The following is a 20,333-nucleotide window of genomic DNA, read 5'->3' as shown; positions in this document are numbered from 1 at the left end:
GAACGTTATTCGGTTAATTTCATATTTGACACAAATGTTTACCATAATTGTCTACAAATCAGTTCACACTTTTTCGCTTTTCGCAAATTTATTGCATCTTATATAATATTGCGTCTTATATATATATATATATATATATATATATAAAATCAGATGCAATATGAAATATACAGCATTATAAAAATATGTATTTCTTGGTTTTATAAGAAAGATAATACACGGAGAGAATTTTCTCTTAAAATTTACCCTGAAATCATGGTAGTTGTGGGACAACATGTAAGGTAAAGGTACCAATACCCGACCCGGACATATACCTATATCCGGACACCTTTATTATTTATAAGTATAACGCGAATTAAAATTAAAGTATTTTTGCTTGTAGTTTGAAACTTCAGTTATAATATCCAAACGTTTATTTTCATAAATTTATATTTTTTTAAAGGTATCCAGACGCAGATACGTGTCCAGGTATCTGTACATTTCCTATGCTTAAGTGTCCGGGTATTGGTATCTTTACCTTACCACCAAGAATTTTATGCAAGCTATTCTGATTAATATCTACCATAATAAAAATATTAATATTTATTACATTAAAATATAAAATATGTTTGATTAATTTTACTAAAATATATCTAGGAAATTTCAATATTTTTTCAAAATTTACCACTACTTGGTAATTTTTATCACGTTGTTTGTAAAATGTCTTTTGTATATTTTAAAAATTCCTTGGTTGCCAAGTTGTCTCAAGTTTGTAGTGAATTTAAGGGTAAAATATAACAAAAAATTCTCTCCGTGTATGCTTCTATTTATATATATATATATATATACACACACACACACACACACAGAAAAAATTATTTTACAACCTAGAAAAGCACTTACTTATTTTATTTTATTTCTTTTAAGTAAGTTTTCTTTCAACCAAAAATATTTTCTCATTAATAGATAGTTTTTCAAATATCTTGACAGAAGTCAAGAATATTGTTTTGAGTAAATGTAATTCTTACAATGACTTTTTATGGTAGATTTGCGGATATGTAAGCATACCAAATATTTAATCTACAAATCTACCATAAAGTTATTATAAGCATTACATTTACTCAAACAATATTCTGGTTTTTAAAGACTTGCGTCAAACAAAATATTGATTACAATTAATTAAACGTGATTACAAGTAATCACTAGAATATAATGATTGCGCGGCTTTGCCATTCCTTGTACGATACTCTCGAAATTAATCACACACGACGCGTACTTTATTCGCTTTCTATAATCCCTTCAACTATTATTCTCACATATTTCTATTCTCGCGTACTTGTACTCCTATCTATCTCAACCTAGTATACCGACCTAAACGTATGCGTAACTTACCTTTTACAGGCTATTCCGCTTTTATCGAAGAGCAGAGAAACTAATCCAATCGCTGTCGATTCGTTTATAACAAATACTTTAACTTTGTAACGAATACTGAACTTTGTATAAACGGTTCGTCGCGTCGCATTTTCGGGAGTGCCATTCGAAGTTGTCGGATTATCCGGATTTCCGTCGCGCGATTTTAATAATTAAGATATAACTGCGCCAATTTCCACGTTCTCAGACGTGACGGCTGTCTTGTGCGTGGTCCTTGAACGGGGACGGCCTGAAGATCACAGTCTGCCCAGATCATTTGACCTAACTGTGCGTGGAGGGGTTGTAACCAGACGTGTCGGTGGCGAGGAAAGATGATCCTCATTGTAGAGAACTCGTTTTCTACTTTTCGAGGATCTCTGTCGAACACTTCATACTGACCACGCGGGGCTAAGTCTTTACCGATATTTTTAATCGGGCAAATCGAGTCAGTTGCGTCCGGCTCTGAACGCGTTGAGATAACGTGGTTATCGTGGACGATTTTTCGACGGACAAAATCTGGCGTATATTAGGGAGAAACTCTATTTTAATGTATTATATATAAGCATCAAAATTACATTAATTTAGAAAAAGACCAAAACCCATGGTTGAAAGGTCTTGATGACTAATCTGACCAAACAGCCAATGATCGATTTGTTATGACAATGTCAAATAATTACCCATCACATGCTCTTCTTTCCTTTCTCGATTGTTCACCACGTTTGAGGATCCAAATCAACTTCCTGACTTTGACATTCTGCGGTAAGATTCGTATTATAATCCGTTGAAATTGAAGTGCCTGGTCTGTATAGAAATATGGAGTAATTAAAAATGGAATTATTTAAAACATTAACGTCGTAAGTTATTCTTTTGCAAAAAAGTAAACATTTAATAGTAAGTTGTCATTATATGTATTATATAAACAAACGAAAATTACTCATCACATGCTCTTGTTTCTTTTCTCGATTGTTCACATGATTGTAGAGCCAAATCAATTGTTTCCTGACCTTGACGTTCTACATTGGGCTCTATATCGTTACCGGGTGAACTTGAGATGCTCAGTCCGCATTGAAAAACGGTGCAATTAGAAATGGCATTATTAAATATTAACGTTGTAACTTACTCTTTTGCAAAAGAGTAAGAATTAATTTAAATATGAAGAGATTATTATATTGTGTGATATAAAAAAATCGAATAATTACTCATTAAGTGCGCCTGTTTTTTCTGTCGTTTCTTTAATAAATGACTGAACGAGCAAACCAGATGTATCTTGAGCTTGACTACGTGCAGAAGGACCCACATTATCATCCGCTAAACTTGAAGTGTTTGGTCTGTATAGAAAAGTGGTGTAATTAAAAATAGAAAAAAGTGTGCAAGTGGAAACTTGTACATTGCTTTGTCATAGTTTTTAAGTGTGCAAGTAGAAACTTGCACATTGGTTCCTTATAGTTTTTAAGTGTGCAAGTAGAAACCTTCACATTGCTTCCTTTATGAGGAAGCCTGTTTTTTTATGTATAATTATTAGTAGATATTTATTAATTTGGCTTCCTCATAGAGGAAGCAACGTGCAGGTTTCTACTTGCACACTTTAAAACTATAAGGAAGCAATGTGCAAGTTTCTACTTGCTCACTTAAACAAGTTTCTACTCGCACACTTTTTTTATGGATAGAGTATCATTAAAGATAAATTGGTGTTGAATTTGGCAATGGTCGGTGAAGGGGTTACCAGTTTTTGCCTAAAAAGTGTACAAGTCATACATGTAATTTATCTATAAAGTATCATTAAAGGGAGGTGGTTTTGAATTTGGCGAAGATTAGTGAAAAGGTTATCGATTTCTGTCTAAAAAATGTATAGGGTAGACCGAGGCAAATCAGATTACTAATTAGCACGATAAAATAGCTCGTTTAAAATAAAACACTAACGAAAATTGTCTTAAAACTTATATTAATTCGATTTGCATGCCTCAATTTACCCTAAGTTATTTGATAGATAGAGTATCATTAAAGGAAGATTGTTATTTAATTGGCGAGGATTGGTGAAGGGATTACCGATTTCTGCTTAAAAAGTGTATAAGATGTACATGTAATTTTATATAGAGAATTTATTAAAAGAAGGTTGTTTTGAATTTTGCGAGGTGAAAGAGTTACCGATTTTTCTGCTTAAAAAATGTGTAAGTTATTTGATGGATATAAAGTATCATTTAAGAAAGGTATTGAATTTGGCGAGGATCGGTGAAGGAGTTACCGATTTTTGCTTAAAAAGTTACATGTATTAGTTATACATCTAATTTATATAGAGTAACATTAAAAAAAGGGTTGGTATTGAATTTGGCGATAATCGGTAAAAAAGTTTTTTCTTTACATTAAATTTTTCTAAAATTTAAATGCCTTTAACTCAAGAACTGATCAACCAAATCTTAAAGAATTATATATGAAATAAGGATAAAAACCACGGGCATTTATAAAAAAAATTCAAAATTTTATAAAGAAAGAATCTTTTTACCGATTATCGCCAAATTCAATACCAACCTTCTTTTAATGATACTCTATATAAAATTACATATACAACTTATACATGTAACTTTTTGAGCAGAAATCGGTAATCCTTTCACCGATCCTCAAAAAATTCAAAATTTTATTGAAAAAAAGAACTTTTTTACCGATTATTAGATATACCGATAATCAACCAAATATTAAAGTATTGTTACGCTCGTCGCGCGTCCGCTGCACTTTCTCACTCTCACTCACGCGTGACGCGATCCCGACACTCACTCAAAAAAAAGATGACTCAGTTTAAGGAAAAGGGACTCGTTTATTATAACGCTCAATACAGCGAAAGACTCGGGCAGACACGTCCGAACGAGACGGAATCCCGGAGCCAAATCTGAACATCGTTATCTGTCAACAACTGTCGCACACGACGATTTGCGACTTCTCTATTACCGGGCGACTCGCATGAGCGCACGACACGGGCGCACAGCACGGGCGTAACAGTATTATATATGAAATAGGGGTAGAAAAGACTGAAGAATATAATAAAATTAGAAATAGCCCAATATTAAAAAAGAACCCCTTTACCGATCATCGCCAAATTCAATACCAACTTCATTAAATAATACTCTATCAATTAAAAAAAAAAAAAAACTGCCTGATATCTTAATATTTGCGGAATTAGAGCAACCACGGACATTTCTAAAAAAATTCAAAATTTAAAAAAAAAAGAACCTTTTTACCAATCATCGCCAAATTCAATACCAACCTTCCTTAAATAATACTCTATCGATTAAAAAAAAAACAGCCCGATATTTCAATATTTGCGGAAGTTAAAGCAACCACGGACGTTTCTAAAAATTTGCCACATACACGCATACATACGGACGCCTTTTTTTAATGCAATATTTCGACATTTTAGAACACTCTCTGAACATATTAGCATCAAAAACTCAAAAAACAATCTTTCCTTTGGTTTCTTCTACCCTTATTTCATATATAATTCACTCAAATTTAGTTCATTAGACACAACTATATACGCAATGAAAGGTTCATATACGAAATTCACGAAAACAAAGCTTTCTCTATGAGGAAGCAAAAGTAATAATTATTAAAATACTACAACTGTATTACTTAATGCTATTATGTTCTTATTGACGTGAACCGTAATGGAGTGAAATTTTGTAAGTGAGAGTGAGTAGGAGGAAGAAAAAGAAAGAGATAAAGAGAGAGAGAATCAAGAGACACGGTAGTGTCTCGCGCCAAGTGTTTCATACCTCGAATTTCTATAATGCTAATTTCAAGGAATTAATGTCTAGACGGAATATGTAATTAATAGATAAGTGAAACACGATATATGATTTAAAATTAAGTTAAAGTGAAACGCTATTTTAACGTAATTGTTCTATTCCAGCTTTAGTTGAGATGAAGAAATATACATATGTTCACACGAACAATTTTATTAGGCTATCAAAATTTTGATAGCCTAATCCTGACCGTAAAGCGGAATATCTCCCTAATTAAACTTATAATATTTAGTACATTAATTTCATTGTATATTATATCCGTCGTGTTTTACTTATTTATTGTTTATATACATCGCCTGAAAAAGACGTTTTTCCTAATATATAATTTATAATAAAGGCTGTCTTAATGTAAGTAAGAGTTTAAACATAAAACGGATACGGTCATCAATTAAAACGGTCTAAAATGATAAAATGTTCTTATGAAAAATTGTACAATATGTCAGAAATTAGGTTGGTGCTATATACATATACAATAATAACTCAAGGGTAACAAATAATCGATATCACTAGGCTGACATTTGTAAGCCTACAACGTGTAATCAAATACTACAAAGAACGGTTGATTGTTGTGTAACAGAAACTTTTATTAATTATTATAATTTATTAATTATTATTCATCTACGTAATCAGTGGATGGAAGATATTATTTATTTATTAGAACTATCTATAAATCGTACATTTTATGCAATATTAATGTCAAATAAATAAATATTTAATCTAAACTGAATTGCCTATATCTATGATGCATGAAAAAACGTGAAAATAAGGGATTCATATTTATTTGAATTATATTTGCGAAATAATTAAAAATAATCGTTATTACGATTTGAGAGGCACATTTATGATCAAAATTGCAAATAAGCATTAATCATCTTTAGTATTTTAATAATTTTTGATTGTGTACTTACTCATCTCGACTCTGGATACTTGTGGAATGTCTTCTTAAATGTCTTCGTAAATGTCCAATATTTGTTAAGAAGGATAATGTTTTGCCGCAATTATTACATTTTGCTTTATATCCCGGTAATTCCGAGTAATATTGTTTCAAGTCGTCAGGTAGTGTATGAGTGTCATTATCGAGAAATATTCCATGTCTACTTAAGTGCATTCTCATTACTTTTGTGTAGTGTTTTGGGTGAGATACCTTAATTTCTTTTTTACAGGTCGTGCACTTTACTAGCAAAGGTTTTAATTCCTCAAAATAATTCCACAACTTGCTGTGTCTTTTTCTCGGTGCCATTATAACCGTCCTGCAATACAGATTGTTTGACACTAAATGTGGTACAGCGATTGCATCAACAAGCGTTTATAGAATTTCTCGCACAAGGGTCATAAAGAGGCATGGTTTACTTATTAGGATGTAAGTTTATGCGGCTATATAGTTAAAATTTGCATAATTATCAGATCGCGTACAGATCTTCGAACATATTTTTAAAAAAAGGTAAAAAACGCACATGGTGTACAATTATTGCACATTTATAATCAAAATTGCATATAAATATTATATGGATGCCCCGATAAAAACTTTTATTCACTCAAATTTCTTTAGCTACTGATTGCTTTGTCATTACATTAAAAAATTAATATTGAGCTGCCTAAGATCTAAGCTTAGACCAAAAACGGCATGTATTTTATTCGATTGTGTTTCACATAGCGGTCTTGTTTTCTCTTATTAAAAATTTTTTAATGTTTGTTAAAAAAGGTTTTGTTAAAAATTTGTGTAAAATACTCAACACATACATGTGTAGATTTAACATATGCCTGTTATGTTAATTAAATTTAACAAATTTAAAATGTAAAATTATTTAAATAATTTAAAGAATATGTTAAAGTAACATAATTTATTTAATGTGTATGAACGTATTTTTTATTAAATGTGTTAAAATTTACAGAAAAAGAGTGTTGATTTTATCTTACAATCTTAAGATTGTAGATAAAATCAAGATAAAATCAACACTCTTTTTCTGTAAATTTTAATTTAATTAATTTCAACGTAAAAGTAATGTTAATTGTACACATAATTAACCTCAAATTACGATCAAAATTACATTTCCTTTCTGTTAAAATATTTTAACATAGTATCGGTATCATTTAACACATCCATATTATGTTAAATTAACACAAAAATGTGAGTGGACCGTTTGGGACATTGTGATTTATGTTATATTTAACAGAGATTTTCCAACAGTGTATTCGCTAAACTTGAAGTGCTTGGTCTGCATAGAAAAGTAGTGTGATTAAAAATAGAAAAAAAGAATAATTATTAAAATACTACAACTGTACGTATTACTTAATGGTATTATGTATTGACGGTAAACCGCCATATGGTGTGAAGTTTTGTAAGTGAGAAAGGAAAGGAGAAAGATAGAGATAGAGAGAGATAGAGAGAGAATGTTTTACACCTCGAATTTCTGTAATGCTAATGTCAAACAATTAATGTTTAGACTGAATTTGTGATTAGTGATGAAGATAAGTGAAACACCGATATGATATCAATCAAATTAGGGAGAAACGCTATTTTAACGTAATTGTTCTACTCTAGCTTTAATTAGAGACTACAATTTCAAGTCCGTTTGTAACGGCATGGCGCGTAGTTTGTTAAGATAAGAAAATGCACATAAATTTACATGAATAATGTTATATTAAGTTACCATTCTGTACTGACTGTGAAATGGCGTATCTCTCTAATTAAACTTGTAATTTTTAAACGTTACATTGACGTTTCTTCTTAATTTGATTGTATATTATATCAGTTCTATTTCACTTAACTATTTATATACGTATTTATATACGTTGCCTGGAAAGGACATTTTTCCTAATATACATATAATTATAATACAGGCTGTCTTAAAATGTGAATATGCGTTTAGACATAAGACGGGTACGGTAATTCAAACGGTCGATAATGATAAAATGTTCTCACGAAAAATTGTGCAATAAGTCAGAATAAATTAAGTTGGTGCTACATATACAATAATAATCTCAAGGATAACAAATAAAACATTAATATTACTATGGTGACATTTGTAGAAATACAACATATATTCAAATATTATAAAGAACCATTGATTGTTGACTAATAGATATTTTTATTAATTCTTAATCATCTATGTAATATGTGGATGGCAGATTTGTGTTCTCTTATATAGATTTTATTAAATAGAGCTATTTAATTTGAATACTTATAAGAACTATGTATAAATAATACATTTTATATCTGCTTCGAATTGCAAACAGGGACAAACGTAATCACGTTTTGCTTATTTGAATCGATGTCTTCGATTTGCTTGTTTCTATATAAGCTCTTATTTTTTCATAAGGTAAACACATTCTTTGCTTACATTAGTATCTCTAGGAGTATGGATGAAATATGGAGGAAATATTCGTAAGTCGTCTACAGACGATTCCGAGTCTCGACATCGAACTCGCGAAACTCATGTTCGACCGTTAGACGCCGTGCCGTCGTAAGCGGTGAGATCCCGACGACGGGCAGAGGCGCCGTACGGCAAACCGGGCTCGTGCGACGACCGGCCCCCGCGAGGGGGACCGGCCGCCTAGTAAGTGTGTCACATTGTTTTGAGCCTTTCGACTCACGAGACTCCTAGAGATAGGAGTAAGCATAAGGAGTATGGATGAAATATATCATATATCTTGTAATTAAATAGAGAAATCAAAGTTTATGAAGATCGAGACTTTGTTACTGTTATCATTGTTCCTATATAGGGTTGTAACAGCAGAGGGGTCAAAGTAGATTTGTAATATAATAAAATAAAATAAAAACAAACATAATCATGTAGCAAAACTTTGTATTTTAATCTTGATAATTTCTTCAAAATAGAGATATTTTTCTCAAATAATTATAATACTTCTGGGGATTTTTTTAGTAATCGCGTTTGTTACGTTTATCCCGCGTTATTTTTTGTTCCTGATCTTTTCTACTAATGTCAAACAAATAAATATCTAATCTAAATTTCTAAACTGTCTATATCTATAATGCATAAAAGAACGTGAAAATAAGCGATTCATGTTTATTTAAATTATATGTGAAATAATTGAAAAATAATAGTTATTACGATTTGAGAGGCACACTTATGATTCAAATTGCAAATAAATATCATATGAATGGCCAGACAAAAACTTTTATTCGCTCAATTGAAGCTCTTTTTGAATGTGTACTTACTCATCTCGACTCTGGGTTATTGTGGAATGCCTTCTTAAATGTTTTCGTAAATTAGAACTTGATAAGAAGGATACTGTTACGCCGCAATTATTACATTTCGCCTTACATCCCGGTAATTTCGAGTAACATTGCTTTAAGTTGTCAGGTATTGTGCAAGTGTCATTATCGTGAAATATTCCATGTTTACTTAAGTGGCTTCTCATTACGTTTGTGTAGTCTTTTGGATGACATACTTTAATTTCTTTTTTACAGGTCCTGCACTTTAGCAGCGTAGGTTTTAATTCCTCGAAATAATTCCACAACTTGCTGCGTTTTTTTGTCAATGTCGTCCTGTAATACAGATTGTCTGACACTAAATGTGGTACAGCGATTGCATCAACAAGCGGTTGTAGAATTTCTCACAAAGGTCATAATGACACATTTAGTTTATTAGAATGTATGTTTATACTGATAATAGTTAAAATTGGCATAATTATCAGATCGCGTACAGGTCTTCAAACATATTTAAAAAAAAAGTAAAAAACGCATTAGATGTACTACATGCACATTTATGATCAAAATTGCATATAAATATTATATGGATGCTCCGATAAAAAATTTGATTCACTCAATTTTCTTTAGCTACTGATTGTTTTATCATTACATTTATTTCATAATTTTTAGTATTTTAATAATTTTTTGATTGTGTACTTACTCATCTCGACTCAGGATTCTTGTGGAATGTCTTCTTAAATGTACTCGTAAATTTTCAATATTTGTTAAGAAAGACACTGCTTTGCCACAATTATTACATTTTGCCTTATATCTCGGTAACTCCGAGTAATATTGTTTTAAGTCGTCAGGTAGTGTGTAAGTGTCATTATCGAGAAATATTCCATGTCTACTTAAGTGCACTCTCATTAATTTTATGTAGCGTGTTTGGTGAGATACCTTAATTTTTCTTTTACAGGTCGTGCACTTTACTAGTAAAGGTTTCAATTTTTTGAAATAATTCCAAAACTTGCTGCGTTTTCTTTTCAGTGCCATTATAACCGTCCTGTAATACAGATTGTCTGATATTAAATGTGGTACAGCAATTTCATCAACAAGCGTTTGTAGAATTTCTCACAAAGGTTATAAAGAGTCATGGTTTATTTATTAGAATGTATGTTTATACGGATATATAGTTAAAGTTGCATAATTATCAGATTGCGTACAGATCTTCAAACATATTAAAAAAAAGAAGTAAAAAAAGGACCAGATGTTACACATTTATGATCAAAATTGCTTATAAATATGATATGGATGTCCCGATAAAAACTCTTATTCGCTCAATTTTCTTTATCTATTGATAGTTTTGTCATTATATTTACTTTATAATTTTTGGTATTTTAATAATTTTTTAATTGTGTACTTACTCATCTCGACTCAGGATTCTTGTGTAATGTCTTCTTAAATGTACTCGTAAATTTTCAATATTTGTTAAGAAAGACACTGCTTTGCCACAATTATTACATTTTGCCTTATATCTCGGTAACTCCGAGTAATATTGTTTTAAGTCGTTAGGTAGTGAGAGAATGTCATTATCGAGAAATATTCCATGTCTACTTAAGTGCATTCTCATTACTCTTGTGTATTTTGTTGGGTGAGATACCTTAATTTCTCTTTTACAGGTCGTGCACTTTACTAGCAAAGGTTTCAATTCCTCGAAATAATTCCAAAACTTGCTGCGTTTTTTTGTCGGTGTCGTCCCGTAATACAGATTGTCTGACACTAAATGTGGTACAGCGATTGCATCAACAAGCGTTTGTAGATTTTCTCTAAAAGGTCATAAAGAAACATGGTTTACTTATTAGGATGTATGTTTATACGGATATATAGTTAAAATTTGCACAATTATGAGATTGCGTATAGATCTTTAAACATATTAAAAAAAAAAAAAAAAACGCACCAAGTGTACATGCACATTTGTGATCAAAATTGCGAATAAATATTATATGGATACCCTGAAACTATTATTCACTCAATTTTCTTTAGCTACTGATTGTTTTATTATTACATTTATTTTATAATCTTTAGTATTTTAATAATTTTTTGATTGTGTACTTACTCATCTGTACTCTGGATACTTGTGGAATGTTTTCTTAAATGTGTTCGTAAATTTCTAAAATTTGTTAAGAAGGATAATGTTTTGCCGCAATTATTGCATTTTGCCTTATATTCCGGTAACTTCGAGTAATATTGTTTTAAATCGTCAGGTAGTGAGAGAGTGCCATTATCGAGAAATATTCCATGTCTACTTAAGTGCCTTCTCATTACGTTTGTGTAGTTTCCTGGGCTAGATACCTTAATTTCTCTTTTACAGGTCGTGCACTTTACTAGCAATGGTTTCAATTTTTCGAAATAATTCCAAAACTTGCTACGTTTTCTTGTCGGTGTCATTATAACCGTCCTGTAATACAGATTAATCGTCTGATACTGAATGCGATACAGTGATCGCCTTAATATGCATTTCCAGAATTTCTCACAAATGTAAAAAAAGAAGCACGGTTTACTTATTGGAGTGTATAATGTTTATATAGATATATAGTTTAAATTTGCCTAATTACCAGATCGCGTACACATTTCTAAACTTATTTTTTTCAAAAAAAGGTAAAAAACGCGCAAAGTGTACGTGCTTTATACAAACTCATTATTGAAAAAATTTTTTAATTAATATTTAATGTTACTATTTTATTTATATTTTTTCCAATCTTAAAAATGGCATGTTAACTGCTTGAATTTTATTTGTATCGAAGAATTGAGGCCTCTTTTCCGCGATGCTAATTGGTTGTCTCGAATTTTGCATTGCGGCTTGTTTCACTTGTGTCGCTTCTGTTTGTAATGAAAAAGTTAAATGGCGCGCGCGTAGCGCGCGCTTGTAGTGTTTTAGTACCTACTATAAAAACAATAACATCAGAATTTTTGTGTCAAGTCAATATGATAAATCACTAACATCTGATGTTTCTTTAAAATATTTGTAACAATATCCAAAAGTTTGCATCAAATGAATTGGTTAAATTAGTAGTAACATCTGATTTTCTTAATGATATTTCGTTATTATAGTAGTTGTATACGTGTTTTTTTTTTAGAAGTAGTAGTACGTGTTCTTTTTTAGTACTAGTATGTATAACAAAAAAACATTATTTAAAAAATCAGATATTACTAATTTATCTTATTTACTTGATGCAAACTTTCGGGTATAATTGTTTTTGTAACAAGAAACACAAATGAGATTATATGACAAAATTCGATTAAAATTTTTTTCAATAATGAGTTTGTATGTATAGAGCTCGTATACCTAGCGAATTTTATTAACTTTTTTTAAAAAAGGTGTGTTTTGTACGGATATCACTCCTTTTTACAATTACATGGGAACCATAAAAATATAAAAACTTTGATATATAAATTTGCAAATAAAAAACGTGGACAATACAGACGCAATGGTATTGCTCTGCAGTATTTTAACGTCCTGCAGAAGGATTCGTATCATAACCCGTTGAACTTAATTGAAATACTTAGTTTGCATCGAAATGTGTTGTAATTCGAGAAATGGAATTATCTAAAATATTAAACTTATAAATTATTCTTTTGCAAAAGAGTAAATATTTAAATATCAATATATCATTATATTGTATAATATGAGCAAAATGAATAAATACTCATTAAGAGGTTCGCGCTACACTTGAGGTTTGAAAAAATCGATTTTTTTGCTTAAATCGTTAGTTTATAGTCATAGAAATATGATACAAATGGTTTAAAGCAAAATCTCAACGTTATTATGCTGTTAGAGGTGGCTTAGTTAAGCATCTCGCCACGCCGCTAAGTAGTTTCGTATATATATAGCACTATTTTTCTATCAAACATAGGTTCTAATCGAAAAATATAGATGTCAAAATATGTACTGCATACAATTTGTACAAGCATACAGCTCTACTAGCGTCGGTTTCAGTGTTTCCACGACGTTATTAGTATATATCTGAAAAACTATAAATGCGTTTTTCTCAAAACAGCATTTTTTAAATTGGTGTACGCAACATAACTCTTACAGTTTTCATCCGATTTACTTAAAATTTTAACAGAATATTCTTTAATACATTCTGCTTGGAACTACGTAGGGTTTTTGCAAAATATTGAGTTTTTTTGTTATTAATATCTTTAGACGCACATTTAGGGCGAAAGATGCTATTTTTTGTAAAAATAGGCGCCATTTTGAAAGTAATCAATATTTCGAAAAATTCTTACGTAGTTCAATAGTCTTTTGCATGTAAATAATGAAGATTTCTTTTTATTTGCTCTAGGATAAACCGTGTGACGGAAATGTTGTACACCGTTTTGCATCCGCAAAGAAAGATGGTTCGGCAATTGGGCTAAGGCGTCGGTATTTTGTACATAAAAAATACAAAAAAAATTTTTTTGTACTCCTCAGTATATGTCTAACAAAGTTCTCTAAACGGATTTTTCATAAACCAATTCATTTACGCGTAATAAATAGTCAAAGTTAGGTATGATTTTAGAGCCTCAGGGGTGGCTCTAACCTCTTAAGTGCGCCTGTTCTTTCTGTTGTTTCTTTAAGTAATTCAACGAACAAACCAGATGTATTTTGACTTTGACGTTACTAAGGTTGAAGAAAAAATATATGTAATGTGCAAATATATTTTAAAGCTACTAAATAATATTAAGCTACTAGACAATATTAAGCTACTATGTTTTAAGCTCGGGCTGTAAATGGCTTATTCGATATTGATTAATTAAAAAATTATTATTATTATTTAAGATGCACATTTATTATAATCAAAATTGCAAATAAATATTATATGGATGCTCTGATGAAAACTCTTATTCACTCAATTTTCTTTAGCTGTTGATTGTTTTAGATATCATTAGGTACATTTATTTTATAATCTTTAGTATTTTAATAATTTTTGAAATGTGTAGGGGAGACCAGGGACAAAAGTAACGCGGGATGAACGTAACAAACGCGATTATTAAAAAAATAACACATATGTATACGAATCTATTAGCTGTTATACAATGTCTTTTGAACCCTTCCCTCACCTCAGTAGCGCTTGAAGCTCTGTCATGAGAACTTGTGTGTCTATTGTGTCGGTGCCATAAAAATACGGTCAAAATAAGTATTTTGTGTTTTTTTATTTTCTCAATATTTAATTGGAAATTCGGTTTATTTCCTTGTTTATTGTTTATTATAAATAAGTCACTATTCCTTTTAGAATTTGATACGTATATTTATAGATTAGGTTATTTTATAACAATGAATATTTGACCAATTGTGGCAAAAATATAAGACGGGACAAAAGTAACAACGTTACTTTTATTACATGGGTGCCCTGATAAAAACTTATATTCGCTCAATTTTTTTAGCAATTGTATTGATTGTATTATCATTATATTTAGTTTTTATAACCTTTAATATTTTAATAATTTTTTGAATGTGTACTTACTCATCTCGACTCTGGATTTTTGTGGAATGTCTTCTTAAATGTTTTCGTAAATGTTCCATACTTGATAAGAAAGACAATGTTCTGTCACAATTTTTACATTTTGCTTTACATCCCGATAACTCCGAGTAATATTGTCTCAAGTCGTCAGGTAGTGTGAAAGTGTCATTATTAATAAATATTCCATGTTTAATTGATAAGTGTGCTCTAAATATTGACACAAGCCTTGATCGATGAGGTATCTGAATTTCTTTTTTACAGGTGGTGCACTTTACCAGTAAAGGTTTTAATTCCTCGAAATAATTCCACAACTTGCTGTGTCTTCTTCTCGGTGCCATTATAATTGTCCTGTAATACAGATTGTCCGATATTAAATGTGGTACAGCGATTGCATCATCAAGCGTTTGTAAAATTTCTCAAAGGTCAAATAAAGAGACATGGTTTAATTTATTAGAATTTATGTTTATAAGAAAATATAATTAAAATTTACGTAATTATCAGCTCGCGTACAAATCTCCAAACATATCTTTTTCAAAGAAAGGTAAAAAGCGCACCAAATGTACGTGCACATTTATTATCAAAATTGCAAATTAATATTATATGGATGATAAAAACATTTTTATTTGCACAATTTTCTTTAGCTATTGATTGTTCTATCAGTATATTTATTTTATAGTCTTTACTATTTTAATAATGTTTTAAATGTGTACTTACTTATTCCGACTTCTTGTGGAATGTCTTCTTAGATGTTGTCGTAAATTTCCAGTACCTAGTAAGAAAAATACTGGTTTATCACAATTATTACATTTTGTCTTATATATCTCGGTAAATCCGAGTAATATTGCTTCAAGTCGTCAGATAGTGCGAGAGTGTCATTATCGAGAGGTATTCCATGTACATTTAGTAAGAGTGTTCTGAATATTGTTGTACGGCTTTTTGGATGAGGTATCTCAATTTCTTTTTTACAGGTCGTGCACTTTACCAGCGAATGTTTCAATTCCTCGAAATAATTCCAAAACTTGCTGCGTTTTTTTCTTGGTATCAACTGTTCTGTAATACAGATTGTTTGATACTGAATGTGATACAGTGATCGCCACAACAATAAGCGTTTATAAAATTTGTCACAATGGACAAAAAGAGGCATGGTTTATTTATTAGGATGTATGTTTATATATATGGATATGTAGTTTAAATTTGTCTAATTATCGGAACGTACATATGTATAAAACTTATATTTTTCAAAAAGAAGATTAAAAAACGCGCCAAGTGTACGTGCTCCATACAAAATTTTTATTAAAGAAAGAAAATTTTGATTTAATTTTTTTTATCTTTTTTTGAAATTAGTATGTGTTCTCTAGAGAAAAAGTATATACAGGTAGGTATACATCAGAAGGTACACACAATTTATGTATCTATATAAAGAGTTTCTATATCCGAATATGTGTATCCTATTCCATGGCCTGTGTATATATTTAAAATATTCATGACCAATATATCTCTTAATACAAAGGTTATTCAGAAATTCAAGTGAGAGTAAGTGTATTCGACTTGTATATCCGGACATCTGTATACAGAGTTTAATATCCAAAATGGTCTGGCAGTTGTTTATACACTTCCAGTATATAAGAATAGCGAGGATGGAGACCAACGTCATATTATTTTTTAACCGATTTCAAAAAAAGGTGTTTTTATATTCGGCGTGTATGTATGTATGTCAATTTTCTCTAATACTACTGGACGTTTTTAAATGCGGTTTTCACTGTCTTATAGAGCAATTCTCCAGGAAGGTTTTAGTACGTAAAATATCGCGCTAGAACATCAGGGTACGGAGCAGTAAGGAAATGTGCGATAATAATTATTCATATTAATTTAATGAACACTAAAAAAGCATAAAATAAAAAATTTTTTTAAAATAAAACCGATTTCAAAGAAAACTCCAAAAAAGTATTTAAAAAATAAGAAAAAATTGAAAATAGCTTTAAAAAGTATAAAATAATATTTTTAAAAATCACTTTCAATTTCTTGAAATCGGTGCAAAATGAATAATACTTTTAAAAATTCTTTTCAATTTTTGAGTCGGAAGAATAATTACTAAATTTATTTGGCGCCGACTTCAAAAATTGAAAGGGATTCTTAAAAGTATTTTTTTATTTTGCACCAATTTCAAAAAATTGAAAAGGATTCTTAAAAGTATTATTTTATACTTTTTAAAGCTTTTTTTAATTCTTCTTTATTTTTTAGATACTTTTTAGAGCTTTTTTTGAAAAGTCGGTTCTATTATTAAAAAAATTTTTTTAGAAATTGGTGTATGCTGAATTTTCTGTTAGTCATTATATTTGTAATGTAAGTTTTTATGAAACCTACCAAAGTTGTTCATATTTATTTATCACTTTAATTTAAAAATTTATTCTATGGAACAATGTACATTGAGTACTTCACAATACGCATTCGCATTTTGTATAAATGTTGTTTTCAGCCCACCTATCTGCTCGGCATTTTTTACTAAAAGTCATCATTATTTCCCACAAGCATTAAACCCCTTGCACAATAGGCGATAGCGACAACGACAAGGTTCCCCGATAGCACCAATATCCCATAAATATTCATATAACGTCCATTGGCATTCTGGACATAATATGGACATCCATAGGATATTGTGTGCTGTCTGGGTTGCCGACAAAGGTATAGCTTTGTCGGCAACCTTGTCGTTGTCGCTATCGCTATCGCCTATTGTGCAAGGGGTTTTATTAACCTTTTCGCTCCTAATGTTGTCTGTAGCCGGCATCTATGTGCATTCGTAGATACTAGCGCCGGCTATAGCCAGCATAGCCGTATTGGTATTAACTTTGCTTGTAGCGTATTAAATACGAAGTTTAAAATAATAATAAAATATAATTTTAAAATATAATTTTGTACTTATGTAAATCTCGTTTTACTTTTATGCCTGCAAAATTATATATCTTTAATGTAACGAGTTAAAATAGTGGAGTCATAGCACTTCTTCACTACAAAGCGAACGCTGGCGGCCTATGCTGCCGTACCTCATAATCGGCCAACGCCACCATAGCAAAAAGGTTAAATACTTTGAAATAAAGTGTCGCACTAGATGTGTGTTAAAATTTAAACTCCTGGAACCGTGTGTAGTTTGATTTTGGATATGGTCGCAATTATCAGCCTTTTGTTTTTGCCACGAATTCTTGTTAGTGATTTTTTTTGCTTTAAAATTTTAATTGTACATAAAATCGAATATACGAATAAAAACTCAATATGCATAGGCAGACAAGTGAATATCCAGCATACTGCACATATGATTGCCGTCTTAAGTTTCAGCGTGTAAATCTTGTTTACACCGAGTATTTGATACGCATACTAACAATAAGTATTATATTAGGACTAAATCCGTTGGTACGATCAATATAAACGACAGAGTATCAGAATGGTACGATACTCGAGAACAGCCTGTATCAGACTAAGTTGATACGCGTATCAAATGAATTCTTAATGTGCTGTCTGATTGGCTTGATACATACAAGTTGAAACCATTGTCTACGTAATCGAAATTGAAAAACGTCTTGAAAAAAATCACTAATATGATTTAACACGGTTGATGTAAACAGAAACGTATCTAACGCTTAGTCCGCACCATCTTGATACTTGTATCAAGAGTTTCTACGGTGTAAACCAAGCCATAGAACTATATATATACAACACTGGAATGTGAACTCCCATGCTAGCGCCCGGGTCACGAGAAGATAAAGACGGATTGCTTTGCGACCGTCCTTCCTCTGTTTAGCAGACATTTGATTGGTCAATGGTATTCAATTGTTGTCGAAAAGTACACCAGGGGTGCGTTCAAATTACGCCTAGGCACACCTAGGTAACTCTAACACAGAGCTGCGTTCAAAAATTTTACATGGGTAACTCTAAGCTATAGTTACGTGCACTATAGCATTAGAGTTATCTAAGTGCGCCTAAACGTATTCCTGAACGCACTCTAGTATAAGTACATACAGTAGTGACACTGAGCGTCGGCACCTTTGATGTAGTCAGTACTGTCAGTAGTGGATCCCAGGTCACGGACTCGCCGCCATCTTCTGGGCTGTACGAACGCTTAAGAGAGAAAGAGAGAGAAATATCTTTCTCTTTGTGATACATAAAAGTCGCCATATTCCTGGTAGGACTTATTACCACCAAAAAAGTTCAGTTCCTCTACTGTGTATACTTATACTGTGACTCTAAGGGGCTGCGCACAATAAAAGGAATAGGGAACAGGGGGTCGATTCTGTATCTTGGGACGAGGTAAAAATTACAAAAGAGACGAAATTCACTAGAGAATCTACAATTTCATTTGTTGAAATCTAGTAAATCTGTTCACTTTTTGTAATTTTCACCTTATCTCAAAATACAGAATCGACCTCCTGTTCAATATTAATATATGAAATTTGTTAATATATGTAATTTATTAACACATAATAAACAAACAGAGAAATAGCGGTAAGGAACAGTAATGAAATTTTATTCTATATTCTACATGCCATGTGAACAATGCATATGCATGTTAATATTAAATTGTTCCTTATTCCCTAGTCCCTGTTCCCTGTTCCCTATTCCTTTAATTATTATATGCAGCCCCTAATGCTATAGGTTAAATTACTGAACGCAGCCCAACAAAAAAGGACGGTTGGCCGCACTTCTCCCTCTCGCTCATCCCCTTTTCTTCTCGAGTAGAGTGGATCGAGTTCTGGGTAGCGATCATTTAACTTTTTTTTTTTTAGAGCGGAAACGTGAAAAGTGAAAAGTTTCATGTAACTATCTCTTAAAGAAAGAGATAAACTTTTCATTTTCCACGTTTCCAAGTTTATCTCTTTCTATTCAACACCAATAGAAAGAGATAGTTATATGAAACTTTTCACTTTTCACGTTTCCGTCTTAGAGGAAAAGATACATGATCGGTCCCCAGATTCTAGTTTAGTACTCTGCGCGAAACGTTTTCGGACCTATGTTTATAGGAACTTTTTTGCTTCACATTCGCAATTTTCTATATAAGTCGACCCTGTAGTTTTATTGACTTGACCTGCAACACCCTGTATATCAAAATAATTTTTAAATTTATTGTTACTATTGGAAAGAAAAACATAATGTTATATAGAATGAATTGCATAATGTTAAAATCAAAGCGAATAATTACTCATTAAAAACGCTTCTTTATTCTTTTGGTTGTTTAAGCGATGCCTACGTACGGTTTTTCTTGAATACAGATAATTTCCGACTCTAAAATGCTATGACACAATGGAATCGAAATCCGTAAGAAAGAGACCATTGATTTTCAAAAACTCGAAACATTTCTGTAAATTCGAATACGGCATGATTAAAAATAAAACATGCATTTATTAGACGTTTTAATTACTCTAAAATTTAAAATGTTATAGTCGTGTATATTGCTAATGAAGGAAAATAATATTTTTGATGTGTTATTAAAAAATAAGCAAATTA

General features: G+C 31.1%; 1 protein-coding gene and 1 long non-coding RNA gene across 9 annotated transcripts in view; one reads left to right on the top strand and one right to left on the bottom strand.

The window, feature by feature from the left end:
* Positions 1–20,333, top strand: part of LOC139810811 (uncharacterized) — a 168,522-nt gene that overhangs the window by 94,300 nt on the left and 53,889 nt on the right. The window lies entirely within an intron of this gene.
* Positions 1,921–18,511, bottom strand: LOC139809777 (uncharacterized). Of its 8 annotated transcripts, XM_071772949.1 has the most exons (11): positions 17,882–18,511; positions 17,593–17,784; positions 15,555–15,609; positions 14,844–15,188; positions 11,453–11,794; positions 10,761–11,162; positions 10,058–10,399; positions 9,364–9,693; positions 6,092–6,433; positions 2,589–2,717; positions 1,921–2,190 (listed from the first exon to the last, which is right to left on the bottom strand). In XM_071772949.1, the coding sequence occupies exons 4-11, from the start codon at positions 15,176–15,178 to the stop codon at positions 2,100–2,102; spliced, it is 2,313 nt and encodes a 770-aa protein (XP_071629050.1). In that variant the 5' UTR covers positions 15,179–15,188; positions 15,555–15,609; positions 17,593–17,784; positions 17,882–18,511; the 3' UTR covers positions 1,921–2,099. The 8 variants fall into 8 exon arrangements, with proteins under 8 accessions (XP_071629050.1, XP_071629051.1, XP_071629053.1 ...); XM_071772950.1 differs by having other exon boundaries at positions 17,593–18,511; XM_071772952.1 differs by lacking the exon at positions 17,593–17,784.

This window comes from Temnothorax longispinosus, chromosome 3 (genome assembly GCF_030848805.1).
Source record: "Temnothorax longispinosus isolate EJ_2023e chromosome 3, Tlon_JGU_v1, whole genome shotgun sequence".
NCBI lineage: Eukaryota > Metazoa > Arthropoda > Insecta > Hymenoptera > Formicidae > Temnothorax > Temnothorax longispinosus.
The sequence above is the reverse complement of the archived record's forward strand: the minus strand, read 5'-3'. Positions and strand labels throughout refer to the sequence as shown.

Bases quoted from the DNA above. Each gene is read 5' to 3' on its own strand.
- LOC139809777 (XM_071772948.1), bottom strand. The intron at 6,434-9,363 runs GTAAGTACACAT...TCTGTATTGCAG, and splicing joins ATAACCCAGAGTCGAGATGA to GACGGTTATAATGGCACCGA. The intron at 2,191-2,588 runs GTAATTATTCGA...ATTTCTATACAG, and splicing joins AAAACAGGCGCACTTAATGA to ACCAGGCACTTCAATTTCAA.